Source organism: Colius striatus, chromosome Z (assembly GCF_028858725.1).
Source record: "Colius striatus isolate bColStr4 chromosome Z, bColStr4.1.hap1, whole genome shotgun sequence".
Taxonomy (NCBI): domain Eukaryota; kingdom Metazoa; phylum Chordata; class Aves; order Coliiformes; family Coliidae; genus Colius; species Colius striatus.
Genome location: NC_084790.1, coordinates 74,610,073 through 74,638,047, shown reverse-complemented (window position 1 = coordinate 74,638,047; position 27,975 = coordinate 74,610,073). Strand labels below are relative to the sequence as shown.

The window sequence follows — 27,975 nt, the reverse complement described above, 5'->3', positions numbered from 1 at the left end:
AAAAGCAGGAGATTTCAAGTATCTGTAAAATAATCTATTTTACGGTTACTCTGTTCAAGGGTGTAGTCAAGCTTAAAAAGGCTCCAGGCAATGTTATTTAGAGGAAAGAGCAAAATTCACAACACCGTAAGGAGTTAAAATCTCACTCTTTTTCTTCAAGTAGTATCTACTGGTTTTTACCTTTAACATCTATGGAGCTAAATACCTGTCTACTAAAGAAAAATGTAACTGGAAACCACAGCATAACGTAGAAAAAAGTGTGCACTTATGCTACAATCTCGTTGCACTCCTGCTAAGCAATATCACTCAAGTTTTACATAAGGAACTGTATGACATTTTAACTTGCCATGTTTATTTTGTTCTGAGTCAATGTGTGACAAACGTGTATTGCGACATTTCCAGTATTTTATTTGTTTTACTTTAGATTCTTTTAGTAGAAAGTGTGGGAAAAATAAACATAGGCCAAATCAGCTAACAAACAAGAATGTTAAGATCTGGGCTACTCAGAAGTTATTTAAATAGTTTATAATTAACTTTCTGAAATGGATTAATGAGATAAGGTCTGGTTTCTGAGAGTCACAAACATTATAGTAATGTCATTTTTTGCCTGTAGCTACTGTTTGATATACTACCAAATTCTGATTTAATGGTTTAGTAGTTTCATGGTAGCAGGTTTTTCATCAGTGGGAGTTAGCAGATCATTGGAGGGAGGGTTATGTAAGAGAATATCGTTCTTTTTTTTTAGATAGGATGTTCCTACAAAGACAATAGTTCACTGTTTGGAAGTATGAGACACTCTAACAGTTTTGGTCCTGTGGCTGCAGCAGTAACCAAAAGTCTCTTGTGGTGTTGTGTTTCATAGCACTGTCCTCAACTGTAGCACAGAATTTAACCACCTTGCTACAGAATACTTGGTCTTTTGTCAGCTTTACAAAAACTCACAGTTACTCTGTATCATGCCCTATGGGACAGTCACACCTTCCTCCAACATTCAGACTTTCTTTAGAACAAACAAACTTTCTTGATGAGAAATTTGTATATTATAGAAGTTTTAGTAGGCTTCAGAGTGAGGCTGGACAAGCACTTGGAAGAGAGGTCTATTGGAGGCTGCTGATTAGACAAGCCTTAAAAGGCTCTGGAAGAGCCTTGAATTAAAATCAATCTGAAGCTCAAAGATGTATCATTTATGCTTGCCTTGTCTTTACTCTTCTTTGGGCAAGTAGACCCTGCTGAGAGTCAGAATGGGGACTTAGACAACTGGTCAAACTCCTACAGTCAATCTTCTGTTATTGAGAGAAAAATAAATACACAATGTGACTCTACTTCTAGATACACATGGGTTTCCTGCCCTACATTTTACCAGTATTTTGCTGTCCTCAGAAGGATAACTAGTGCTTTCCTCTGTAGTGCAGAAAGAGCTTGAGAAGCATCACTCAGGCTGGAAACATGTGAGAGCTCTTCTCCTTGGCCTTCAGAGGAGCTTTGCTCATATCACATAATTCTACAGTCTGCTCAAAAGACCAGTTCTGCTCATTCACTTTCAAGAGCAGGTGTGAGTAAGACAGTCACTTAGAACAAATGGGATAATTTGAGCTCATTTTCAACTTTGGAATAAATAGCACAGTTTACACATGCTATGTATCTGGTTAGCCTCAGCTCTTCAAGTAGCTGACTTGTTAATAATTTCGATCTATGTTTAGCAGATTTCCTAGGAATCTACAAAGAATTATGAAATGCTGGTAGTTTATGCTTTTAACAGTCAATAGAAGCTGCAAGTGTAGAGATGCAAAGAACACCTGATCTTTGTCAGCTTTACAAAAACACACAGTTATCCTGTATTGTGCCCTATAGGATAATCACACCTTCCTCCAACACTCAGATTTTGTTTAGAACCAACAAAACATTCCCAGAGGAGACATCATATATTGTTGTGAAGATATCTGGAAACAACTGATAAAACCAACAGCCATGTGGTATTTTTACATTAAAACTTAATCAAAGTCACTGCTGGCAAATGTAACACAATGCACTTTAAGGGAATCATTGTAAGGATTTTGATTCTGATTAAACTAGAATTACTAGACTGGTATACCATTGCAAATAGCATGCTAAACAACTTTCAAATATAATGAAAGACAAAAGCAAGATGTTCCAGTACCTAACTGAAACTAAAACCAATATTGATCCATTTCAGGAAATTTGTGTCTATTTTACAAGCCCAGAGTTCTGACGTTACCTGGAATGTTTGCTGTGGTTAGTCTTCATTACCCTACACAATAAAATGGTAGAATAGAAAAAACAGATATGAAGACAAATTAAAGCACTGTTATGAGAGTAAAGAAATTATTCCCATGTGACCACAGAATAAAGAAAGCTGCACTTCACTGAAGGGGAAAAAAAAAGAAGGAGTGTGATAAAAATATGCCAAATAATGTTACCAAGAAAGTGTAATAACTAGAACTAGCATAAAAAGGTAGAATAATTAGAAACAAAGTGGAAATGCTCAGATTTCCACACACCTTCACTCACAAAAAGGACAAGGGAGTATAAAAAAATACTGGAAAACAGCACCAAAAGCTTAGAAAACTCTCTCTGCAATTTATCTTTTGGAACAAATTTAAACATTATCACTCGAACTAAGAGAGAAATAGGATTTTCTAAATAAATAAGAACTTACAGGTTTTTCAGACATACCTGTACCTAAACTGAACAAAAAGAATATCTATAGAGATGAGATGGCAATCTGCCATTCTCAGCACAGAATGCTCAGTAACTTGCAGTGGAAACTTCTTAGGGCACCTCACTGACAAAGTGCTCATTCCTAGGTTTCTGCCACCTCACTCTGAAATGCTTGGGAGCTCTCACCATGGCAGGCCATAGATGCCACACTAATCTGATACTGACCAACGTTTTCCTCTGAATAAGGCTGCTATTTATCGTTACCAGAGCCCCCACAGTGTCTGTTACCTGGGCGGACAGTCCTTCTCATGGCATTTCTTCTGTCGCCCGTTTGGCTGCGTTGATGGGTCACAAAAGGAGCTCTTGATGGCTCCGCTGCCCTTCCGCATGCAGTGGGCAACCTGGCGCCGCACTCCTGTGAGGGACAGACACGACACACACGTAATTAGCAGTAAGCCATCAGGCAGAGGATGAGCTGCAGAAATCCTCTAGCACAGGAAGTACACACTGATTGTGCTCCACATCCCAGAACAGAGTAACAGATGTTAAAGCCAGTTGTGAACTCAGGGCTAAATCAGGTATGAGCACCCTTTAATCAAGATGAAAAAGGTGTTGAGCAGAGCTTTTCTGGATCAGAGCACTTTCCTTAATCTCAATTTAGTTGCAGCCTCAGAAAGGGCTCCCACAGGCCCTGGAGTGGGTTTAAGGGGCTACGAATGGTTCTTCAGTTTCTCATAGATGAGAGGCAACCTGCCAGTGCCAGGTATTCACACCAGAGGTGTTTTTGCTTTGTACTTCTGGGAAGAAGCAGAACAAAAATTGAAGTGTATCAGCAAAACTACTGCTACAACTTTTAATGCTCATCCACTTCTAGGAGGTTTAGTAGCAATCAACTGAAAATGATGATGCCATGACACGAGGGAGAAAATCTTCTGTCTTCTAAATAACTAATACATATAATAAGACAATAGTAATACAATAATTAATAAACTATCACAAGAAGCAAAGCACAGTAATGACAAGAGACACACCTCATACATACAGTTTTGGAAATGTGTTGTAATAGTTCCATTACAAAATCTCCAAAGCGTTTAACAGAAAGAAAAGTGAACCAAAATGATGCACTATCCTAGCACAAATCTGAAGAAAGCCAGTCCAGGTGCCCGCCTTCCACAATTCTTCAATAATTTGAGTTAGGTCATGTGCTGCAAATCCAGTATAATAAAAGGTTGCAATATTACAGTTTGAAAGGTGTGTAGTTAGACTGATACAGAGGCATTAAAATAGGAGTACTAGGCCCAAACAAATCCCAAGGACTAAAAAGACTGAAGAAACTCTGCTTATTAACTCTCCTTAAATTAACTGTGCTATCAATTTGCAGCAATTAATATGCATAAGGTAGGTCACTGTATCTCTATGACTTTTACCCTTTTCCTGGGAAGCAATGAGACTGTTATTATGGTGTCAGGGTTGTCAGCTTATTTTGCAGAATGTTTAGAAATCAAGTTTCTCCTTGCCTCACACCTCCTAGTAACTAGTGTGGGAAACTACCTGGAAGATAAGAGCGGAAACCTATAGATAAAAATACTTGGGAAATACGAAAATATTCCTTTTCCTACAAATACTTACGTTTTTCTGTACAGCAGTGTCCCATTATTTGTCCATTAAAACATATTTCCTAAAATTTCATGCTAGTATTATAGTTATCTTACTTGAAGTAATTTCACAGCACTCAATTCTTTTTCCTTTCAAAAATTTAGTAAGTCACTTTATGAAATTAAATGAGAAAAAAATGAGAATATCAACTGTAGTACAAGGAAATACAAAGCTACAAATACAACAGACGTAACTTTTGGTGGGAGAAATGAGTACAGACTGTATGTGTGAAGGGGAGGTTATGGTCAGACGTTAATGAAAAAGGCCTCCACAACAGGAAATGTTAAACTTCCCATGCATATTTGGGTCATTCCATACAAGCAGATGGAAATCTGCATCGCATTTTTTTTAGCACCTTAAGATCAGGTTTCTGACACTGAAAAGAAATGTCACAGTTTTGAGAGTACTTTAAGACTTATGACAGACACGTAAGACAATTACTGACAACTGCACATGATTTGTTGACCGAGTCTCCTCCAGTTTTACATGAAGGCAGATTTGCTAGAAGAAGGATTAGTTTCACCTAGAAGGATGGATGAAGAGACTGCACCCCTGTGCTCTCATTAATACTCTTTGGTGAGGCATTCATGCTCCATGGTACATGATGTCGAAGTAGCTGCATGATTTTAGGGGACTTGATGCAGCAGAAAGCTTTTTTAGCTCAATGTAGGAGTCCCAGTAAGCAATGTTCTTTTCTATGCTATGAAAAACGTAACTGGAATAGTAATCAACCTTTTTTGTGAGGCATAGTTCACAGAAATGTTTTTGTTCCTTTCAAAATCATGACATGTTGCTGTTAAAGTGCAAATAAGAGAAGAATTCTTTTTCTTTGATAAATTTTTTGTATCATTTCAGTTGCTGTAATTCACTTTAAAGAGACCATAAAGCTTTGCAGAAGTTTTGGGTTGCGTCTGTACACTCTCATAAAACATTTGCTGATCCCTAGCAACAATAAAATAATGTATTCACACAAACAATTTTTATTGTGGAAGTGATGTGAACTCCCATTGTAGCTTCAAAGTCTGGTAAGTTCTGGAATGGATGTATGGATTTAAAGAAGCCATAAATGCACTTTTTTTTTTCATCAATGACTGTGTATAGTTCAGAAAGAACCCCACAGGCATATATTGATACACACATATGTATGCAGGTATACATACAATGACATAAAAAACATAGTTGGTTTTTTTTCAGCTTGTGCAAATTGAGCTAGAAAGCATTGCAAAAGTAGAAAACTAGTCAACTTCCATCGAACCCTGCCCTACCAAACACTTGCACAATTACCTCACTTCAGTGTGCAATACTCTGTTTAAGTCACAGGTTTAAAATTATAAATGTAACTACAAACTGAGTAAAATTGGAAGCCTAAATCCTGTTTCTACAGGGTTCTGAGAGACTGGCTGTTTTCCTCCCTTCACCTGTTCTACTTTCCTCTGACCTTACTGCTAACTAGTCCACACTGACAACTGTTCAACATGCGCAAAGAAGCTGACTGTACTCATCAGGACACTGTTGTCATAACCCCACTGCTAAGATCTTGCTTCTTCCTCTAAAGTGGGAATATCCTATTCCTTTCTGCTCACTTCAGGATTCATTGCACCGGTGCCCTTCCCACAGTCTTGTTTCCTTACACAGAAGTGCATCACCTCAGCTCTGTGAAAAAAAATCCCTACAAACATTTCTGGGGGGGAAAAAAAAAAAAAGAAAGAGAAACCAAGCATGACAAAAGTCAGATGAAAAAAATGCTCTTGATTTCACCAAATCTGTTCTGAAATTGCTTCTACCTCTCTGTGTCACTTCACCCTTGATGCTGAACTTTACAGATGTCAGGCTGACCCACTCAGCTCCTGATTTCTCTCTTAAGTTTGCAAAGAAAGTGAGTTTGGGTATGCAAGGTTTGTGAAAGAGATTAGAAACCTGCTGGCTACACAGCCCTAAGTTTCGACAAAACTAAGGCTGACAACAATGGGAATGAAGGACCAGAAGCAAACATAGAAAATGTGTATGCAAAAGTGCATATTTCACTGTAAAACCAATTTAAACACATAATTGTCACAGTTGTGCATCAAATCAGACACCCTGCAGGGAGTTCACTTTGGTATTTCAATGAACAGATTTTAGTGCATTCACAAGTTATGTACACAATACCAGAGGCAGCCTTTACATTCTTGGTGTTATAAAACTTAGATGCATAATAGCAAAGAAAAATACAGTGACCTTTGTTTTCTGGAACCACTGCTACAAGTTCAGAACTACATTTCAGTTCAGGAAGCCCTGGAGGTAATTTTGCAAAGCAGCACTGATAATAGTTGTGAAGGATTTAGAGGGCACATAACAATTAACCCCCAAACAAATCTTACAGTTAAGTCCTCTTGCAAAGCTTTGAAAATTTGCCAGTTAGTGACGTTATCTATGGAGAAATAAATTGTTGAGGTTGCCTAATATTCTCCCTTAGCTGCAGCTGTGCTGCGCTTTGGTTCTTATGTTCACTACCACTCAAAAGTAGTTCTAAAAACATGATTAAAGCTTTTAGACAAAGACGAAGGCTTATACTTGTAATTTCTAATTGACCATTATTTGAAAGGACGAATAATGGGTAGTTGCTCTAGAAACAAACTCACTGAGGCATTTAAATTAATCTTCCTACATAAAAGGTTAAGGGCTTTACATGCTATCTTGACAGCAGGCTCTGGGGAGACAGGTTCTTGGCCAGAGGGGCAGTTTGTAGGACATTGCCTGGTGTGCAAACATTCTGACTGCAAAGCAATTCCTTTCTGCATAAGCAAACATCAGGCAGAGAGTCAAACTGCCCTACAACAAGAACAGAGCATAGTTTACAATTTTTACTACAAATTATCCCCCTCAGTATTTGTTTCCCATGAAATGGATTGCAATGTAAGAAATGAACTGTTTTCTATATTGTGAGTGGATGTCAGGTATTGCAATGTGGCACACAGGGATCATGTTAGGAAAGCTAAAGCTCTGACAGAATTCGACCTGGCCAGCGACATCAAAGGCAACAAGTAAAGCTTCCCTAGGTGTGTCAGTGATAAAAGCAAGATGAGGAAAAACATGAGTTGTCTCTGGAAGGAAAGGGGAGAGCTGGTTACTTGTAACATGGCTGACGTCCTCCACAACTTTTTTCTCTCATTGTTCACCAGTAACATCTCCAGCCACACTGCTCACATTGCAGAAGGAAAAGGCAGGAGCTGGGAGAATGAAAAACTACCCATCATATGAGAACATCAGGTATGAGACCATCAAAGGAACCTGAAGGTTCACAAGTCAGTGGACCCTGACAAGATGCATCCAGGGATCCTGAGGGAACTGTTGGATGAAGTGGCTAAGACACTATCCATCATATTCGAGAAGTTGTGGCAGTAAAGTTCCCACTGGCTGCAAAAGGGGAAATATAACTCCGATTTTCTAAAAAGGAAATAAACAGAACTACTGAACTATTACTACACAGGGAACTACAGGCTAGCCAGTCTCACCTCTGTGCCGAGCAAGATCATGGAGCAGATCCTCCTGCAAACTATGCAAAGGCACATGGACAATAAGGTGGTGATTAAGTGACAGCTGACATGACTTCACTGAGGGCAAACTGTACCTGACAAACATAGTGGCCTTCTACAATGGGGTTACAGCATTGGTGGATAAGGACAGACCAACTGATGTCACCTACCTGGACTTGTGCAAAGCATTTGGCAGTGTCCCACAGGACTTCCTTGTGTGTAAATTGCAGAGAGATGGGTTTGGCAGATGGAGCACTCGGTGCACCAGGAACTGGCCAGAAGGTCACACTCCCAGAGCTGTGGTCAGCAGCATAATGTCCAAGTGGGGAGACTGAGGAGAGGCATTTCTCAGGGGTCAATGCTGGGCCTGATGCTGGGGGACGTCTCTGTCAGTGACACAGATAGTGGATCCAGGGTCCACTCAGCAATTTGCCAATGACACTGAGGTGTGTGGTGCGGCTGACATACGAAAGGGAAGGGTTGGCACCCAGAGGGTACTGATGGATGAAAAAGCTGAGTATGAGCTGGCAATGTGCACCTGTAGCCCAGAAGGCTACCATATCCTGCATGGCATCAAAAGCAGTGTGGGCAGGTCAAGGGAGGAGATTCTCCCCCTCAGCTCCACTCTGGTGAGACTCCAGCCCCCAATGCAGTTCTGCATCCAGCTCTGGGGCCTCCAACATCAGAAAGACATGGACTTGTTGGATTGGATACAGAGAGGGGCCATGAAGATGATCAGAAGGCTGGTGCAGCTGTCCTATGGAGAAAGTCTGAGAGTTGAGACCGTTCATCCTGGAGAAGAGAAGGCATTGGTGGGACCATACAGCAGCCTTCCAGTACCTAAATGAGTCTACAGGAAAGCTGGAGAGGGATTTTTTACAAGGGCCTGTACTGTCAGGACAGGTGGTGAAGGGTTTAAATTGAAACAGGATAAATTTAGGTTAGATGTAAGGAAGAAGGTGGTGTGAGGGTGGTGAGGCACTGGAACAGGTTGCCCAGAGAAGCTGTGGATGCCCAATCGCTGGCAGTGTTCCAGGCCAGGCTCGATGGGGCTTTGAGAAACCTGTCTAGTGGAAGGTGTCCTTGTCCATGGCAGAGGGGTTGAAACTAGGTCCCTTCCAACCTAAACTATTCAATGTCTCTATGAATGTGTTTTCTCTTTCCCAGTATGCCCTTAATAGGTACATTTGATACAGAAGACATAGACATTTTTCAGCCAGTATTTTTTCCCTATTAAATGCTGTTATTGTAGACTGGCCAGACTCACTCTTTGTGACCATAAAAGATAGTGGGATGTGAAGCAAATGAAGGAAAGCATTCACACAATTTTATCTTCTCATTCTCAGTTGCAACAGAGCTGGGGAAGGACATGGCCTCAAAGTAGCACTATGCTATACCCTGACCCAAGAATCTTCCAGAAGCTGCCCTGGATTAGTTCTGAGAAGTGACGACTTCATGCTACAAAGACATTATTCATGATTGGGAGTTTTTCCAGGTATATTTTCCATGGATATGGAACTATATCACAGGGCTAAGCCCATATTTTTTCCTACTAGGAAAGATGAGACTTTCTTGCATCAGCCTATTGCTGTGCTTGTAGTCCCATTTGTCATCTCCTAAGCTTAGCTACGCTCTCTTGGGTCCAGAAAGCATTTGTTTGCATTGCCATGATCTCTGTGCCATCAAAAGGACAAAATGCTTTACTAGTATTGTAGATTTACTACTACTATATTGAGCAGTTTTGATGAGAACCCCTATGACAAATCTTTGGACAGATTTAGGTTTGCCAGGAAAACAAAGTTCTAGGTAAGGATGAATTTCTTCCACTGGCTGCAGCCCAATAGTTCACTTAGCCCCACATTTTATCCTGGAAAACTACTGGTTTATCATTTACATGATTACACGATAACTGCACTATTCCTTCAAAGGTATTTTAGTACGACGTTTATTCTAAATAAACTGAACTTTTCTTATCTCCTTGACCCACACTGTAGGCTTGTCTTCAGTAAGGCTGCAGCATACTGATAGCAGATGACGGTCTTGCCTACTTCAATGCACTTTATCTTACAAACCTTTCAAAATTCTTCAAATGAATGAGATTTGGCACAACAGCTCTGTTACTGCCAACAGTAATAAATTCCAAATCTAAACAGAGTGTATGTTTACATAAAATCAATCTCATCATTCAAAGCCAGAAGTTCTATGTAAATCAGAAAAGTGTGTTACTTAATCTAGCACCACTGGGAACATTCAGTTCTGCTTTTACTCTGTCTCCTAGTCCTGAGTCCAACCACTATAACGCATAACTGTGTAAGACTTTCTGGTTCTAGATCAAGAATGCCCATGTTCCAGGCAAAATGCAGATAGACTTCAGAGTTTACAAATTTCTGCAAGGATGGAGAGCTATTTTCCAAGCATGTCTTCCTTGATGGTACACTGTTTTATTAACTTAGCAAAGCTCTGGGTATTTTTGCTGATGTGTTTGTGCTCTGAATATAAACTCTGGGCACAAACCTGCTATATCACTTAGCCAGCGTGGTGCTTAGAAGCCAGCTAGCTCAGATCCTGTACCAAGATAACAGAACAATATCCCAGAGCACAACCAGATTGTATGGGTATCTCCAGAAGACTGCGGATACACTGTAATATCATAGCTCCTCCGGTTCAAGTAATGCATTGGAGATCAGTGACAGAGTTTCCTTTTTGTCTGGGCAGGGAGTAAGTACTACCACAGAATCTCACAGAGAATGGCAGGGGTTGGAAGGGATCTCTAGAGATCATCTAGTTCAACTCCCCTGCTAAAGCAGGTCCATCTAGGTCAGGTCACACAGGAACCCACCCAGGTGGGTTTTGAAAACCTCTAGAGAAAGAGACTCCACACCCTCCCTGGGCAGCCTGTGCCAGGGCTCGCTCATTTAAACATGAAATAAGTTTTTCCTTAAGTGGAACTTTTTGTGTTTCAGCTTTTCTCCATCACCCCTATCACGGAACACTACAGAAAAAAGTGCTGTCCCATCCTTTTGACATACACCTTTCAAATACTTGTAAATATTAATGAGGATCCCCCTCAGTCTTCTCCAGGCTGAACAGCCCCAGTTCCTGCAGCATTTCCTCTTAAGGAAGATGCTCCAGCCCCCTGATCATCTTAGTGGCCCTGCAATGGACACTCTCCAGAAGTTCTCAGTCCCTCTTGACCTGGGGAGCCCAGAACTGGACACAGAACTGTGGATGAGGCCTCACCAGGGCAGAGGAGAGGGGGAGAAGAACATCTTTCAACCTGCTGGACACACTCTTAATATCATATATTAACAAACTACATCTTCCCTTAGATCTGTTCAGTTACTTTTATCCACGTATGTATTCAAAAGATAAGAAAGTAAAGGGTCTACTAATTTATTTTCTCCTGTTCATGACAGAATGTAGAGAACTGGAACGGATTTTGTGCCCTTTTTGAACGGTGTTGTACCTCTTGGTCTCCTGAAAACTTGTCAGTAAGTCCACGAGCTTGCCTGAAACATGTGATTTCTACTAAGGCAACGAAAAAGCTGATGAGCTCAAGAAATATTTATTAAAACCGTAAACAGGGGAAGCCACTTATTAAATAGAAACTAAAACAATTCCTGTACCCTGGAGTCCTCTATTTAAGCAATCCATGCGTCAGTTAAAAATAAAAACCAACTCACAAAGTTCTTTAGCCAGAAGGTATTACACAGGGTTATATTATAACCTAGTGAGAATCAGTTCTGGGAAGAAGTGCAGCTGACGTAAAAATACCCAAACCAATATAATAAACACTCTAATAACACCTTTTTCCCCTCTCATTTTGTTATCATGCCCATTGCTACATTAAACTCTATCCACAACTATGTATCAGAACTAAACCATACAGCATGCAACTAAACAAAACACTTGTTTTGGGTATGTATTTAATGAAAAATGTGGGGTTTTTTCCTGCTAACTATAAAGCATATAATGCTTTGTGCTGAGAGACTCCTCAAAAAAAGACCCAAGAAACAAACTCCACAATTATCTGCACAAATATACACATATGGATGCATAAATGTCTCTATAATATGTCCATTATATAGATCAAAATATTTTTATATCACATAGGAGTGTTACTGGGATGGGGTAGTTTACAGTGAAAATGCATTATTTTAGTGTCTCCCCTTTCAGGAAAGATTAAAAAATTGTTACTCTTGCTGTCATCATTGCTTTTAGACTCACAACTGGATTAGTTACAACATTTGCTTGTCTTTTTCTTTCCTTCTAGAAAGTAGTTAAAAGAAAGTAGTAATTATCAACAGGCATTCTCAATATCCTAGCATTAGAAAGAGAAAAGGCTTATTTCATGGTGCTTGTCCAGTGACTGTGCCACTGGACCTCTACTGTTCCATACAGTTTTCACAGGGATGGTTTACTGCAAGTGTTAACTTCATGTCACTGGTCTGTTACCTGCTGTAAAAAAAGTTTGTCTGCTAGCAGCAGCATTCTAGACCTGTTGTTAGATCCCACTTCATAGTTGTCATTCTGCTTGCCCGGTTCCACCTGTTGCACAGAACTACAATATAACTGCAGCCATTTCCAAGCCACTGTACTGAGAGTGGCAAAGACATCAGTTCTCAAAACTGACTAACTCAAGCAACTATTGAGAAATGTATAAAAAAAACGTTGCTTATCGAGATAGGGCAGAAATTAAGAATATTTTTCATAGTTAACACACTGAAAACACTCAGTATGGGAACAAGAGTAGGTCATAAATCAGTATTTCTGGGAAGTACAGTTATGGGGAACAATATTGACACAGAATTATGAGGAAAACTGTAGTCTTTCATTTTGACTCATGGAGGCTGAGAATTTCGGGGCAGGTGTTATAGAAACTGATTTGCCTTAAATGATTGAACAACATACAATTTTAAAGCCAAAACACATTACTGTAACCACGTGACTTGATTTCTCACCAAATGCCAATCAAAAAAACCATACCTCTTTGAGGACGCTGTCTGGATAACCTGAAGAGATGATCTGCCAGTACTGAAGACAAACAGTAATAGAAAAAGGAAGTGGGGAATTACCTCTGCCACAGGTAACACTGCAGGCTGTCCAGTCTCCATACTGCCAAAAATACTCTGGCTCTCCAATCTCATTCTCGTGACCTTCTTCTTTACGTACAGTATACTCATACTTTATTCCAGGGTTAGTTTCTTGGAAAAGCAGCTGGAAAAAGAGTGTGGTTTATTTAATGACTTATGATTTTAACAATCTACTGTCCCAAAGCTTTCAAAGGGTGAAAACAGTAGAATCAACAAGGTTTTAACTAGCACATTTTGGAGTCAGCTACCAATTCAGGAAAGCAGACTGGCACTACTTTGTGCACCGACAGTGGCATGAGTCTTTCCAAGATACAGTGGTTTGCCATGCACAGGTGGGAGTAAGTGGGTCAGCATAATTGGTATCCTACTGAGTGTAAGAAAAGATAATGCAAAGTCCATTCCAGGCACTGCTAAGTGTGCTGTTGATTAACAGCTATTTGCTATCCCCCTTACAAATTATAATTTCCCTGCCCTTCTGAAACAGCCACTACAAAACAACCAGTAGGTGATAAAACTACAGACTCTATTCAGACACTGTTTGAATATTATTTTTTCAATGTGTCTACATTAAGAAGAAAAATTCAGTTTTGAAAAGTCATTCAAGAAATTTAACATTTGGCTGATAAGAGGGAGAAAATAAAATTGTCCAGGGCAAAAGCCTTCAAAAACGAACTTTCACTCTTCCTCATTATTGTTTCTTTCACCTTGTAACTGACAGAGAATATGGAGCACTCCTTAGACCACCATCTCACCAGTCATTCAAAGTGTCTCCCATCCAACTGCTAATACTTCTTTCAATTGCATAGTGGATACATGGGCAAACAAGCCAGGAAAAACACATTCAGAGAACAAATGGGCAATTCACAACTGTTCTTTTCATAATTAACAGAAAGTGCTTACATTTGAGTTAGAAGTTACAAAGCAATGTAAAAGAAACAAAGAGAGCAACCTTAGTGGATCCTAAACGGATCCTTTTCACTTAGTACAAGTGAAAATCCATCTATCTAATGCTGTGCTTTACTGGTCAGTGTAAGCTCTCCCTGTTGACAGCCTTTCCTAGCTTTCCCTGTTCAAAGCCTGACATTAGCTCCCTTTTTGTGATAGTTATTTTTCACCTGGGCCTGGTTCAGATCATAGTCATGTGTTGGCCCTGACTGGAACAAGAGACAGGGAAATCTGGGCAAAGGACTGACCCAACTACAGGTGGCATGATCTCTGTCCTAGTAGCAGCATTGGATTATATCAGCCTTCAATAATTATCAGTCTATGATAATCAGGCAACACTCTCAAGCTAGGTGTTTATTTCTCTCCAAAACAGGTCAAATGATATTTTTGCAAGACAAGATGCTAAAAGAGTGGATTTTGTACATATATGTTTCCAGCCTCAGTTTCAAAGTCCCAGCACCTTTTGCTGCCACACAAAGCCTTCAGGTCCTGCCAGTGATGTCCTGTTTACCTGAATCCATATTGATTCATTGGTGGGTCCTGGAGCAGTTAGATTTTCTAGATCCCCTGCTCTGTCATACTGAAATATCGTGCCTGCCACTTTGTATTCACCATTCCACTGGATGATAAAGCCTCCATTCAGGTAATATTTTTCTGGGTCTTTGCTTCGCACGGCAAGGAAATTTCCTGCTTCTGCAACTTCCATGACTTTGATTCCCCTTGCACCTTTTGGGATTAGTCCAATATCAACATACCCTAAGAGACAAGAAAGGTTCATAGAGGTGAACAATAAAAATGCCATTGCATTTTACTTATACTGTAAGATTATTCAAATATTATCTTTGCTTGAAAATATATACAAATGTGCTATCACTTGCTTGTACTTCAGTTAGTCAATAGTATGACTTTCCAAGCCATGTCTTCCAGTATCAGTTGAGGAATATGAATATGCATTGTGTTTAGGAAGTCATAGTGGCACTTAGAAGGGATGTGGAGGTGAATGATTTTCTGAGCTGCATCAGCAGAAATCTTACACCACAGACAAGAATCAACATCTCCATAAATATACCCACGAGCTCTGGCGTACTGCAAGATAAGTAATCTGGAGAAATGACAGGGAGTCCCTGAAAGTTAACAGTCTGTTGTGAGACAGTTCTTTTCAATTTGCAGGGGAATGTTTTCATCTATCACCCTTGTACAGGTACATACAGAATTCCATGTACCTTCTCTCATCATTTAACTTCTACGTGATCATTTCCCATAGATAGCCTTGACACAAAAAAAAATGAATGTTATTCAAATGCCTCAAATCACTATGATCAGCTGAACACATTTTGTAAACCACTGATTTTTGTAAGGAACTTCAACAGCTGCTCATATATAAAGTTATCTGTAAAAAAAAAAGATTTTTGCTACTGTTAAGAATGAACACAGAGAAGCTGTTACAGTATTTTGTTTGCACCACAGGCAACATATGACATTATCCTCTATGCTTCCCACCTTACACAAACTGCTATTGCTACTGCTACTAAACTGTAGGAATAGGAAGTTCAGATTGAATCTGAAACCAACCTCAGATAAATTTCTTGCTATTGCTCCTGTCTGGGCTCTAGAAATCATATGGATGTCAGCTCCACAAGCAGGTGCACTGGAAGTGTGAGCTGCAGTTAGTGCTGGTTTACTTCAAGATTGGAGAGTAAGTGATTTCCTAGTTCACAGCACATGCTGCTGAGGTAATGAATTACATTCTGAGACTCACATCCTGTTCACTTTTCTTGTGAAATAAGCTTAACACCTTTGATTACTCAGTCATGTGAGTGAGACAAACCATACTGGGCGTACTAAGCAATCTTCAGTATCAATGCACTCCACCTACCAGAAGTACATATACATTATACAACAGTCTGCTGTTGTAAACAAGTGCCTTAAAATCTTTAACGTTTGATTTTTCTATGCAGCTTTTTTGTGGGCTTCTGTTGCTTATGGAACAAAACACGATCTGTTTACTTCAGACCCTTAATAATTACATTAATAACATATACAATCATAGAATGGTAGGGGTTGGAAGGGACCTTAGAGATCATCTAGTCCAATTTTGCCAGCAATCAATGTTCAGAGGGAGAGTTTTCAGAATGTCACATTTTGCAAGTTTCCTAGCCTGACAGTGGAAATACAAATTTGTCATTTTTTCATAAGTGGAGGAAATAACAAAATCTGAATACCTTCTATTATAGGAAACCAGTGGCCTATGTCTATTTTAAGTAACCAAGGTCTAATGATTCTCCCACATGTTCTGTTCATTCAGTGCAGAGGAGATGTGTTATGAACACAGTGTGTGATCCTGTATCTAAAGACTTGATTAGAAGGGATACTCACAAGTGGGCCAAATTAATACGGCATGGAAAATCTTAATTGTGTCCCATCCTGCCAGTTGGTGTCCTTTTCCAGTAGATTTTTTTGGATGTAATTAGAATAACATTTGTTCAAAATACAAGGTTTACAAACAACAAAACATAATTTTCATTGTGTTGTAATACAGAATTCTGTAGGCTGTCAAGCTTTGGCATAAACATCTTTGCCTGAACCACTTGCTGTTCCTCGTAAACCTGATTTTTGAATGTATTGCAACTGTCTAGTAACAGACACTACCAATTGGTCTCATGCTCCATTCTTCCCAGCCCTCCCTTTTTGACTAGCTCAATTACCTTCTGATTTCCCAGAACCTCACACTAATTTCCAATGAATGTTATCTACCTTTGAAAGCAAAGCTAATCAGCAGCAAGCTTTTGAGTCTGTCACCCAACATAATAATTTTTTGTTTAAAAATAATGTGGATGGTGTTTATATAATTGTTCCTGGTTATATGGTGTAGTCTGATAAGGATCTAGAGACCTAGGATTCAACAACAGTCAAAACGTCAGCTGTTTCACCTACATGCTGTGCTCATTAAATCCTGGAGCATCCATATTGTGGATGCTACCACACACCCATGAAATGGCAACTTGCAGATGCTATTAATCTTTCCCTTTTTAATTAAAATTAAATCTCTATGCTCCTAACACAGACAAGAGTACAACACGAAAAAAATCATGCCATCCTTGTTGTAGGGAAAGCTCGACCAGGGCTGAAGAGCTTGTTTCTGTTTTCCCATTGCAGTGAGAGAAGAGTAATTTTACCCAGGTAGCTAGCACAGTCTTGCAGATAAGATGATAATCAGATCTGGCTATTTCTCTTTATCACAACAGCTCCCCTCTTGCTCTCTGGTTTGTGTATCTGCAAGCTTCTCTCTCTTAAAAATACACATTCCTGAGGAAAAGTGTAAAAATACACTTTTTCTCTAAGATAGGCTTTAGGCACTACCACAAGAATATTATCTGCAAAACAGTACATGAGGCATATCAGGTTTGTAAGCTGAGGTATGGTTGCATACAGCTTTCCCACTGAAGAGAGGCAGCAGTGTGTGATGGTAATATATATTAAAAATATATATAAATAAAGTATAAAAAAAATGTCCAGAGACATTCTCCTAATTGAGGATCTAGGAGATCTTCCAGTCCCTCTGATCAATATTTGTATCATGGCTATGTCCTTACTCTATCTTGCAGCTGAGTTCAGGCACATACCAGATCTGTCTGCACTTTGGTTGCATGAAAAGGAAACAAGAGTAGCAGGGAGACCATGGCACATGTTGATTTAGTCCCAGTCAAGTTGGTCAGGAGATAATGGGACCAGGATAAACCTCCATGCTAAGGTGAGAACAGCCAGAGATTCTTGTTTTCCCATAATTTTGGTAAAATTTAGCCCTTCCATTGTGACAAGCACCTAATCTTGCAATCTGGCACAGTAAGACACCTGCACCCCTACTGTACCATCCTTCATTTGCTAACTTTCATAAGTTTAAATGCATGGTCCTCTCACTACTCAAAGTTGGAAAATTCGTTTCCTTCTATACACACAAAAGAGTGAGAACAGAGGCCCATCCTCCTGGCCACCCCTTGTATCCTAGCCACTCTGACTTCTCAGGTAAATCTCTTTGCTCAATCCTCACAACTTTATTCCCATTTTTTACCTATTCACTTCATGTTACCTACACTTGACACAGTGCTAAACCTTTGTCCCTCAGCCTTTCTCCTACCCCAATGCTTCTCATCCAGCAGCTCAATTTATTCCCTTTCCAAAAGTTTGCACATCTTGCAAACATTCTGCTGTACACAGTAACACTCCTTTGCAGTTGTCACAACATGAGCAAGAACAGGGATTTTGACTTTTAAATATTCTCTCAGAATAAAAGCAGGTGTCTTCTACTTTAACAATAAGAGAGCCTTTGACTTCTTTGTCCAGGTTTAGACCTTCCTTTTTATTGCTTTGCTTATGTTGCAACTTTTCTGCTGTAAGTGTTCAATTGGAGCAACTGAAATGATTTTCAAATGAACTTCCCAAAAAGGAGGAGTAGATCAGGTACTTGCTAATATCAGTGTCAACAGCTGAGACTCTGTGCACAGCAGACCTGTGATTTCTTTTCCATCATGAACAGATGATGCTGCCATTCCTGGGGCTGTGTGGGGAGCCCCCGGATCACTATTCCCACTTTGCATCTTCAGGAAACACAAAGAATTTTAAATATACAGTTTTAAAAACTTTTATTTCTGAACATAAGGTGGTAAGATTTCAGGTAAAACTGATCACCCTGCCCTGAAGTGAAAGGCTGAATTATTAAAAATCTTTCCTAGCATTTCATTAGTCTGAACTGCCTGCAGACAGAATACACACTGCTGCAGCACTAGACTCAAGAAAGGCTCTGCTGGACATAGGTTTAGATTAAAGCTTGAAATAAAAATATATTAGATTTAACTTTGCACTTCTCTGTGCCATTAAACATAGAAAAAACTCTTCAAATCTTCCTTGCCAGTGACTGACAGCATGTTGTGGTCCAGTTTTGCTACCTGTACTGAACTTATGAGACTGAAGTCTCTGCGCTTACATGAACTACTCAGTAGCCACTCTGCCATCAAGGTGCACTGCAAGATGGAGCACAAGAGTACCTGTCAGAGACAAAAAGAAGCCAGATATCTGGAATAAAAAAAAAAATCCTATTTTCAGTTTAACACCTGTGAACACGTTTTTTAAATACTAAAGAGTACACCAACCTCTGCCTTTCCTGACACTTTTTCCTTATTTTCTCTGTAATGGAGTCAGTGTTTGAAGAGGGGAAAGAACCTGCAGAATCAATCCATTTGTTTACTCAATCTAAAGAATATGATGAAAGAATTTTACTTAACACTCAGTATGCCTCAGCAGTATTTGTCAATGAAATTTGCTAAATCTTGGGGCAAGGAAAAACTAAGTGAAGATAAACCCCAAAATTCATTTTTGGAAGAGAGGCTGCTCTAGATTTTCCTTTTGCAAGTCTCACACATATATACAACTTGCACAGCTGCATATTTGCAAGCATCTTCACAGTTCACCTGTGAAATACAGATGGGAGGAAAGCCAATCCAAGTACACAGTACAGAAGAAACCCTGAAACATTAAAAGGGCTCTTCCTCCAAATGTTGAAAAATCTTACCAATCCAGGTCTAAATTATTAGCACAAATAATATTTGTGCAAATTAGAATTACTTTATCAAAAAACCCAACCCCACAAACCCAAAAGCTGGCCAAAACCACACCCTCAATGCAGTTTCTCCCTCCTCACTAGCACTGTGCTCTTGAGACTTATATCTGCACCAGCCTCTTTCTTCAGCCCAAACACAGGTTCCAGTGCTCTATCTTCTCAGTTTTTCTCCTCTTGCCCTCATTTCCAATTCAAAGCTGTCCATCCTTGTTGTCTCTTGCATCTCCAGCTCACTGACACAGTCCTCATTCAGTTTTAGTCTCCCATTCCCTCTTCTAAACTCTCCAGCTCCCATGCCACCTATTCACAAGGCTACTTAAAGCCTGAAAGTCTCACTGCCATCAGCGAACAAAGGCTCAGTCCTCTGAGTGCTGATTCAGATCACCTTAACCCTGCAGGGAGTTACTTTTCTCCCTTTTCAAGCCAAAAGCATCCTACAGGAAATTTTAAAGCAACCAGAAGTGCAAGGTTCTGCATGAGGAATAGGTGGCATATGGTCACCAGAGCCAATGGTATTGGATTTATCACACGAATCCCCAAACCACACACTCCAGCTTTTTCTCAGTGCTTTACACTGTCCAGAGATTTGGTCCAGATTTTCCAAGGTGATAAATTACATTCATTTTGTAAATGGTCTTGCTGTTTTGGAGGTTTATTCATGTAACTTGTGTAGGTCCTGTTGGTCTCTGGCATAATTTTTATTAGACAAGGTGAAATGAAAAAGCAGAGACCACAGAGGTTTCTGGCAAGAGCATGACTCACTGTGAAACATCCATTTCTGATTTCCTTTGCAGACAGGAATAGAAATTACTCAGTTTGCACTGAGAAATGCTTAATCCTTTTTGTGTGGAAAAATGATTTTGACAACTGAACAGTTTAAAAAAAAAAAGAATCCATTTTACCAAATCCTTCACTTTGGTTAAACACCATCTTCACTGTACGACAGTCAGACCCATCTCCCAGGCAAACTCCGCACTGGTCTTCAGTTGCATTGGAATTTATCTCATAATCACAGCCAACAGTCTAGAAGGAAAAGCAAATTCAGGATAAATGTGGCGTCCACAATAAAATACCCAAAGCTCTTGGATTTCCGCCTTCAGTGTGTTCTGCTCTCCTAAGAAGTGGGAGAATCAATTTTATGGAAGGGTATATATCCTATATGAACAAACAAATACTAGAGATTATTATATCTAGGTCATACTCATGCGTGTAATATGAAGGTGAAAAACAACAAGCAACAACGACAACCATGTCATTAAACATAAAATAGTAACCAGTTACTTGAGATGGAATCATGCCACCCAAATGGCCTCAACCTCTAGCACTGGCCAATATATCTAAGATTTGTGCCTGCCTTCTTATGTTGTAGAAGCATCCAGATTTCCAGGAATATAATTCAGTAAGAGAACTGAAATCTCAGTGTCAGCGTTCTGTGACTCTAGTTACTAGAGTCAAATCCCCTGACAAAGAAAACTCTTCAGTTGGCTTAAGTTTTATACCCATGATAGCTGCTTTAAACAGAATCATGGAATTTTAAGGGTTGGAAGAGACCTTGAAAAATCATGTAGTCCAATCCCCCTGCAAAAGCAGGACCACCTACAGTAGGTCACACTGAGAAGGAGACTCCACAACTCATCTGGGCAGCCTGTTACAGCTCCCTCACCCCCACAGTGAAGAAGTTTTCCCTTCTGTTTATTTGGAAACTCTGGTGTTCCAGTTTGTACCCGTTGCCCCTTGTCCTATCATTTGCTATCAGTGAGAATAGCCTGGCTCCATGCTCCTGACAACCACCTTTTACATATTTGTAAACATTAATGAGGTCACCCCTCAGTCTCCTCCTCTCCAAGCTAAAGAGCCCCAGCTCCCTCAGCCTTTCATCATAAGGGAGATGCATCACTCTATCATCTTGTAGGTCCTACGCTGAACTCTCTCCAGCAGCTCCCTGTCCTTCCTGAACTGAGGGGCCCAGAACTGGACAAAATATTCCAGATGTGGTCTCATGAGGGTTGAGTAGAGGAGGAGGAGAACTTCTCCCGACCTACTGCCCACATCCCTTCTAATACACTCCAGGATCCCATTGGCCTTCTTGGCCATGAGGGCACATTTCTGGTTCATGTCTATCCTGCTGTGCACCAAGACCCCCAGGTCCCTTTCCCCTACACTGCTCTCGCCCCAATCTGTACTGGTACATGGGGTTCTTCTTTCCCAGATGCAAGACTCTATACTTGCCCTTGTTGAATTTCATTAGATTTCTCTCTGCCCAACCCTCCAACTGAATGGCAGCACAGCCTTCTGGTGTGTCAGCCACTTCCCCCAGTTTAGTATCATCATTGAACAAAAAATTCTCTGCATTAACACCTTTAAACTTCATCAAAATCTTCATTTGTTTTAGAGGTGTTTTTTGCCTCTCTTTAAAAGCTGGCAAGGTTGCAGAACACAACTTAATGGCTAAAAGTATCTAGGGTATCTGGAGGCCTGTGATTTAGGACAATGGCTGTAAGACTGGTGGGCTGCACCATTTTTCTCAAAATATGCTTGCAAGTGAAATACCTTCCAACTTCTCCAACACCTTAATAGTATCTCCTCTTTTGATCCTGATCCTATTTTGCCTTCATAACATCATCTACTGTAATTTTCTATAAGCTTCTGACAGGAAAATCCATCTATTAAACTAATCTAGGTATACAGGAATGCATACTGATATAGGTATAGGAGAATGCTGTCACAGTCTCTAGCATTTTTCCATCATTTTCAGCTAAAGAAAAACCTGAACTTCTCCTCCATGCACCAGTGTATATAATCAGAGAAGCTGCAATAACAGAATGAAAGGCCTCAACTGAATCATTTACACCTACAGATTGCATGGTGGGACTGCGACCCATTAGTCTATATGCGAAGATTCATATAGTAAACCCTGAGAATGCCCATATGGTTCTGTAACTTCTCTTAGTTTACATCTTTTACTGATCTCAGACTCTTGAGTTCTTATATTTCAGATATCTTTGACAAACACCTGTGCCTGATCTAGAAGAGACAGTATTGGAACAGTGTTGCCGATATCATGAACCCAACAGCAAACTGAAGTCCATTATGAAAAAGTGAAGTCACAGTTCTCCAATGTGTGGACAATTACCCCATGCTCAACAAATGGTGTTACATCATGACACGTGGATTTTTACAGAGAATTCCAAAAAAGACTGATACATCACTTAATACCAACACTTAGCTGGCACCTTTGAAACCTGCTCTGAAAAAAATGGCCACGCCAAAAGGTTCTGCAGCAGTCATAGCTTATCCTTTCAGCAATGGCTACTTTCAAAAAGAGCAAGGTTAGCAACGTCTTTCACACAGACACGTCTTGGCACCAAGGACCATGTTTATGAGCAGTACAGAATGTTACAGAGATAAGCACACATTAAGAAAGTGACTACATTTTTGTATCTAAGCATGTAGCCCTTTAACCAAGGATGGATTTAATGAAGTATTCGAAGTACACAGACGGCACTGCGATAAGTGCAGGATGTTTCTTTATCTTGCTGGCAGTCCAGATCTGACTCTTTACCTGCTATCCACAGATGCACTCCAGTTCATGTTTAACATCTGCTAAGAATTTTAAGAGGTAGGTGGGTAGTCATTTTCTTAAAGGGTGGCATTGTGCAGTATATTTACTGTACTATCCACATATTTGTTAATTATCTACAAACAGCTAGTAAAGTCATTGTTATCGGGTTTATTATTAGACCAGAGGAATAACCAGCCTCTCTGGAGACAAAGCTGAAGCTTATTTTCTATTCTATGCATATATGCACTATTAAACAGAAAGTCGGGGAAAGTCTGGAAATGGAACTCTTGTACTTCATATTTTGCTATTATAAAACATTATTATTAGTGTTTTGCAGTTTCACTTTTGAACTTAAATGACTTGTCTTCAAATTGTACCATTTTTGTCAAACTTTCTGGAAGAAAATGCATGTTTATGACACACTGGAAGGGACAAAGTTATAACGCCAGAAGCCTGTATTTTAATTTTCTTCTTATACTTGAATTATAGTTTGTACCTGATCAGACATCATGGCCTAACCTGTACACGTGGCAGGGTGGGCTGCAGGGATCCTCAAGAGGAGGCACAGTAGACAACTGTGGAAGGCAGGTGACTTTACTGTGTTACTGTAAATAAAGCCTTCATTTTACTCCTTAGCTCTGAGGTGACACTGGTGGTACAATGACCTTCACAGAGGTCCTCATCTTACAAGGCCATCAGTGACCATGACAAGGTGCATACTCTCATGGGTCAGAATAAGCAGCAGCTATCCATTCCAAAAACATTTACATGAACTTTGATTTCTGGCCATGTTTTACTTTCATGCTCCAGTGAATATGACATTATTTTTGTCATCCATGAGATCAATTTCTAGATTCTTCCTCCTCTTTTACTTGCTTTCCTCATTCTTCCAATTCTTCTAGATAATCAGAAGCCATGTTTTCAAAAACTGCCTTAAATAATGTGCCTCAAATTTCTGCCAAATTGTCAGTTAAAAGAGATCTAGAGATTACATGCAGGTTATAAAAAACTAAAAACAATGATCAGCAACTAAGGTCTGATTCTTTTGCACACACATGTCCTTGTGCACCCTCTGCCAGTGAAACATGCTGTGCTCCAGCAACCACTGTGTGCCATAGCATGTACAGTGCAAATTAGTGTCCCTCCATGCATTGCCTTCCATTGCCCTAAAAGCCTCTTTGATGCACTTCAAACCAGCTTTATTTCTGGTCCCAGTACACAGTGTGGAGGCAGAAATAATGACCCGAATTGCCTGGCTGCATTACACGAAGGAGAAACAATTTATTTCCTGCTGCTCAGGACTAAAGGGAAAACAACCAAAGATATTACCCTTTTGCCACTTCCAGAAGGAGAGACTTTTGTGTTGGATTGGCAGTGGAGGGCAGATATAAAAAGTCCTTGCTTTCGCTAAAGGGTACAGCTGGATGTGCTGCCTGAATATCTAAGTTATATGGACGTTACACTGTGCCTTTTAGCTTTCCCTTCTGTTTGTCTTCCTTGCTGATCACCAAGTAAAGAAATCGTGTTCATGTCACATTGGTCATGACCTTGCTTAGAATGTGGAGAAATGTGTCCCAATGTGCCTTTTTCTCTTATAATTTGAATAGATGGGATTGAGACAATGTCCTGTTGAGCCTGCAGTGGGAGGAGGAGACTGAATCATAGTGAGAGGTAGTAAAGCTACTACTAAAAATCTGAGGTGTATAATCTACTTTTCATCAAGAAAAAGCTGATTTTCCTCCCAAGTACCACACAGTTGTTTAATTCTCCAAACACAGGAATTATTAATTACCACAGAGAACAGCTCCCACATTTGTACAACTGAAGGTCATTTGAGGTTATTAATCTTTAATTAAATGTCAGAGAAAGGGATGTGCATCTTTGGTCATAGGCTGGCCGAGATGCTGAAGAGAGCTTTAAACTAAAGGTGTTGGGGAGAATCTCAATCCATCCCACTGCTACCATTTTGATGCCAGGCCCAGCAAGAGATGCTCAAAGCCTGAAGAGGAATCACAGGTTTAAAGGGAAGGCAGGGACATGGGACCTAATAGCTGAGTTCTATTAAAGTCCAGTCGATGAAGAAGACCAGGTGGATGAAGCCATCCACAGAGAGGAGTAGCCTCATGTTCACAAGCCTTGGTCCTCATGAAGAACTTCAGCTATAGCTATGTTGGACTTCTAGATCCTATGGGCACCAAGGAAGGCATACAGCAAACTAACTATCCTGAACTGCCCTGGGAGGTGGTAAAAGTCACCATCCCTAAAGATATTTAAAAGCTGTGTAGATAAGGTGCTGAGGGACATGGTTCAGTGGTGGGCTTGGGAGTGTGAGGTTGGTGGTTGGACTTGATGATCTTAAAGGTCTCTTCCAACTAAAGCAATTCTATGATTCTACCCACTTCAGAACAGACGGGCCTCTTCAGGGATCTGCTTGGTAAAGTACAATGGCATAAAGCCCTGGAGGAAAGAGAAGTCCAAGAAAGCTGGTTACTATTTAAGGATCACGTCCCACAGGCTGAGGAGCAATGCATCCCAACTAAGAGGGAGTCAGGAAAAAAGGGCAGGAGGCTGCAAGGATGAACAACTAGCTCCCGGGCAAACTCAAACACAAAAAGACACCTCAAAGAGCAGAAGCGAGGAGAGGCAGACTGGGAGCAATACAGAGAAATTGTTCCAGCAGCCAGGGATCAGGTTAGGAAAGATAAAGCCCTGACAGAATTAGACCAGGCCAAGGACATCAAAAGCAACAAGAAAAGCTTCTGTAGGTATGTCAGTGATAAAAGGAGGATGAGGGGAAAGTGAGCCCTCTCCAGAAGGATATGGAGAGGGCTGATGTACTCCACAACTATTTTGCCTCAGTCTTCACCAGTAAGGTCTCCAGCTGATTGCTCCAAGTCACAGGAGACAAATGCAGAGACTGGGAGGCTGCAGAACCAGCCATGGCAGAAGAATATCAGGATCAAGACCATCTAAGGAACCTGAGGGTGCACAAGTACATGGGACCTGATGAGATGTGGATGAAGTGGCTAAGACACTATCCATCATATTCGAGAAGTTGTAGCAGTAAAGACAAATTCCCACAAACTGGAAAAGCAGGAACATAATCTTCCTTTTTAAAAGAGGAACAAAGGAAGACACAGGGAACTAACAGATCAGTCAGTCTCACCTCTGTGCCCAGGAAGCTCATGGAGCAGATCCTCCTGCAAACTATGCAAAGGCACACGGACAACAAGGTGGTGATTAAGTGACAGCTGACATGACTTCACTGAGGGCAAATTGTGCCTGACAAACATAGGGGCCTTCTATAATGGGGTTACAGCATTGGTGGATAAGGACAGACCAACTGATGTCATCTACCTGGACTTGTGCAAAGCATTTGGCACTGTCCCACAGGACTTCCTTGTGTGTAAATTGCAGAGAGATGGGTTTGGCAGATGGAGCACTCGGTGCACCAGGAACTGGCCAGAAGGTCACACTCCCAGAGCTGTGGTCAGCAGCTCAATGTCCAAGTGGGGAGACTGAGGAGAGGCGTTCCTCAGGGGTCAGTGCCTGGAGCTGGGGGACGTCTCTGTCAGTGACACAGACAGTGGATCCAGGGCCCCCTCAGCAATTTGCCAATGACACTGAGGTGTGTGGTGCGGCTGACATACGAAAGGGAAGGGCTGGGACCCAGAGGGGCCTGCAGAGACCTGAGAGGTGCAGCCATGAGAACATCATGACGTTCAGCAAGGCCAAGGGCAAGGTCTTGCATGGGAGTCGAGGCAATCCCAGGCACAAATACAAGCATGGGGGATAAGTAGATAGAGAGCAGTCCTGCAGAGAAGGACTGAGTGTGTCGGTGGGTGAAAAACTGAATATGAGCCAGCAATGTGTGCTCACAGCCCAGAAAGCCAACTGTATCCTGATCTGCACCAAAAGCAGTTTGGGCAGCAGGTCAAGTGAGGTGATTTTGCCCCTCATCTCTGTTCTGGTAGGACCTCCTATGCAGTGCTGCATCCAACTGTTGTGGTTTGGCCCAGCTAGCGAAGAAGTACCATGACAGTCTCTTGCTCGGTGCCTGCCACTCACCCCCATGGGACAGAGTCCTTAGTAAGTATCTCTGGTGTGGATTCTTCTCCATAGTTGCAGTTTCTGCAGATACAGGGTCCTTCACATGGGGGACAGCCTCTTCTGGGCATAATTTTAATGATCTCCTTTGGAGTGGGTTCTTCCCCACCGTTACAGCTCCTGTGAATACTGGGTCTCTCACACAGGACATGGCCTCCTCCAGTCCTAGTCACTGCCTCTGGCTCAGGGTCTTTAATGAAGTGAGTCACTGCCCCTGGCACAGGGTCCCTAGCAAAATGAGTCTCTGCCCTTGATGTGAGGTCTTTAGCAAAATGCAAACAAATCTCAGCTTCACCAATCCTCTCTGTAGAATGGAGTCTCTGCTCCAGCACACCTCCTCCTCTCTTCTCTCACTGACCTTGGAGTCTGCATGATTGCTTCTCTCTCTCTTCCCACTCCTTGCACCACCACCATCTGCTGAAGAAGGGACAGAAGAAGGAAGAAACAGGAAGAAGCCTCCTCTTCCACCTTCTTCTTAAAAAGTGACTGTGGAGGCGCCTAGTTGGCTCAGCCCCAGCAGTGGGTCTGGCTCAGAGCTAGGGCGCTTCGGGCAACTTCTTACAGGAGCCATCTTTATGGCCCTTTCCCCCTTTCCAGAAACAGCTGTCATGTCAAACCACGACATCAACCAGCTCTGGGGCTACCAACATCAGAAGGACCTGTTGAGTCCAGAGGAGGCTACAAAGATGATCCGGGGTCTGGAGAACCTCTCCTACAAGGACAGGTTGAGAGAGTTGGGGCTGTGTAGCCCAGACAAGAGAAGGCTCCAGGGAGACCTTCAGCACCTGAAGGGGTGTACATGAA

The 27,975-nt window shown here is 41.0% G+C and overlaps 1 protein-coding gene across 1 annotated transcript in view; it reads right to left on the bottom strand.

The window, feature by feature from the left end:
* ADAMTS12 (ADAM metallopeptidase with thrombospondin type 1 motif 12) overlaps window positions 1-27,975 on the bottom strand; it is a 163,625-nt gene that overhangs the window by 21,444 nt on the left and 114,206 nt on the right. The window contains exons 14-17 of the mRNA XM_062017960.1: window positions 20,405-20,525; window positions 14,400-14,644; window positions 12,926-13,067; window positions 2,968-3,094 (exon numbers count right to left, since the gene is read on the bottom strand). Of these exons, the coding sequence (XP_061873944.1) occupies window positions 2,968-3,094; window positions 12,926-13,067; window positions 14,400-14,644; window positions 20,405-20,525 (635 nt within the window). The remainder of the gene's footprint in view (window positions 1-2,967; window positions 3,095-12,925; window positions 13,068-14,399; window positions 14,645-20,404; window positions 20,526-27,975) is intronic.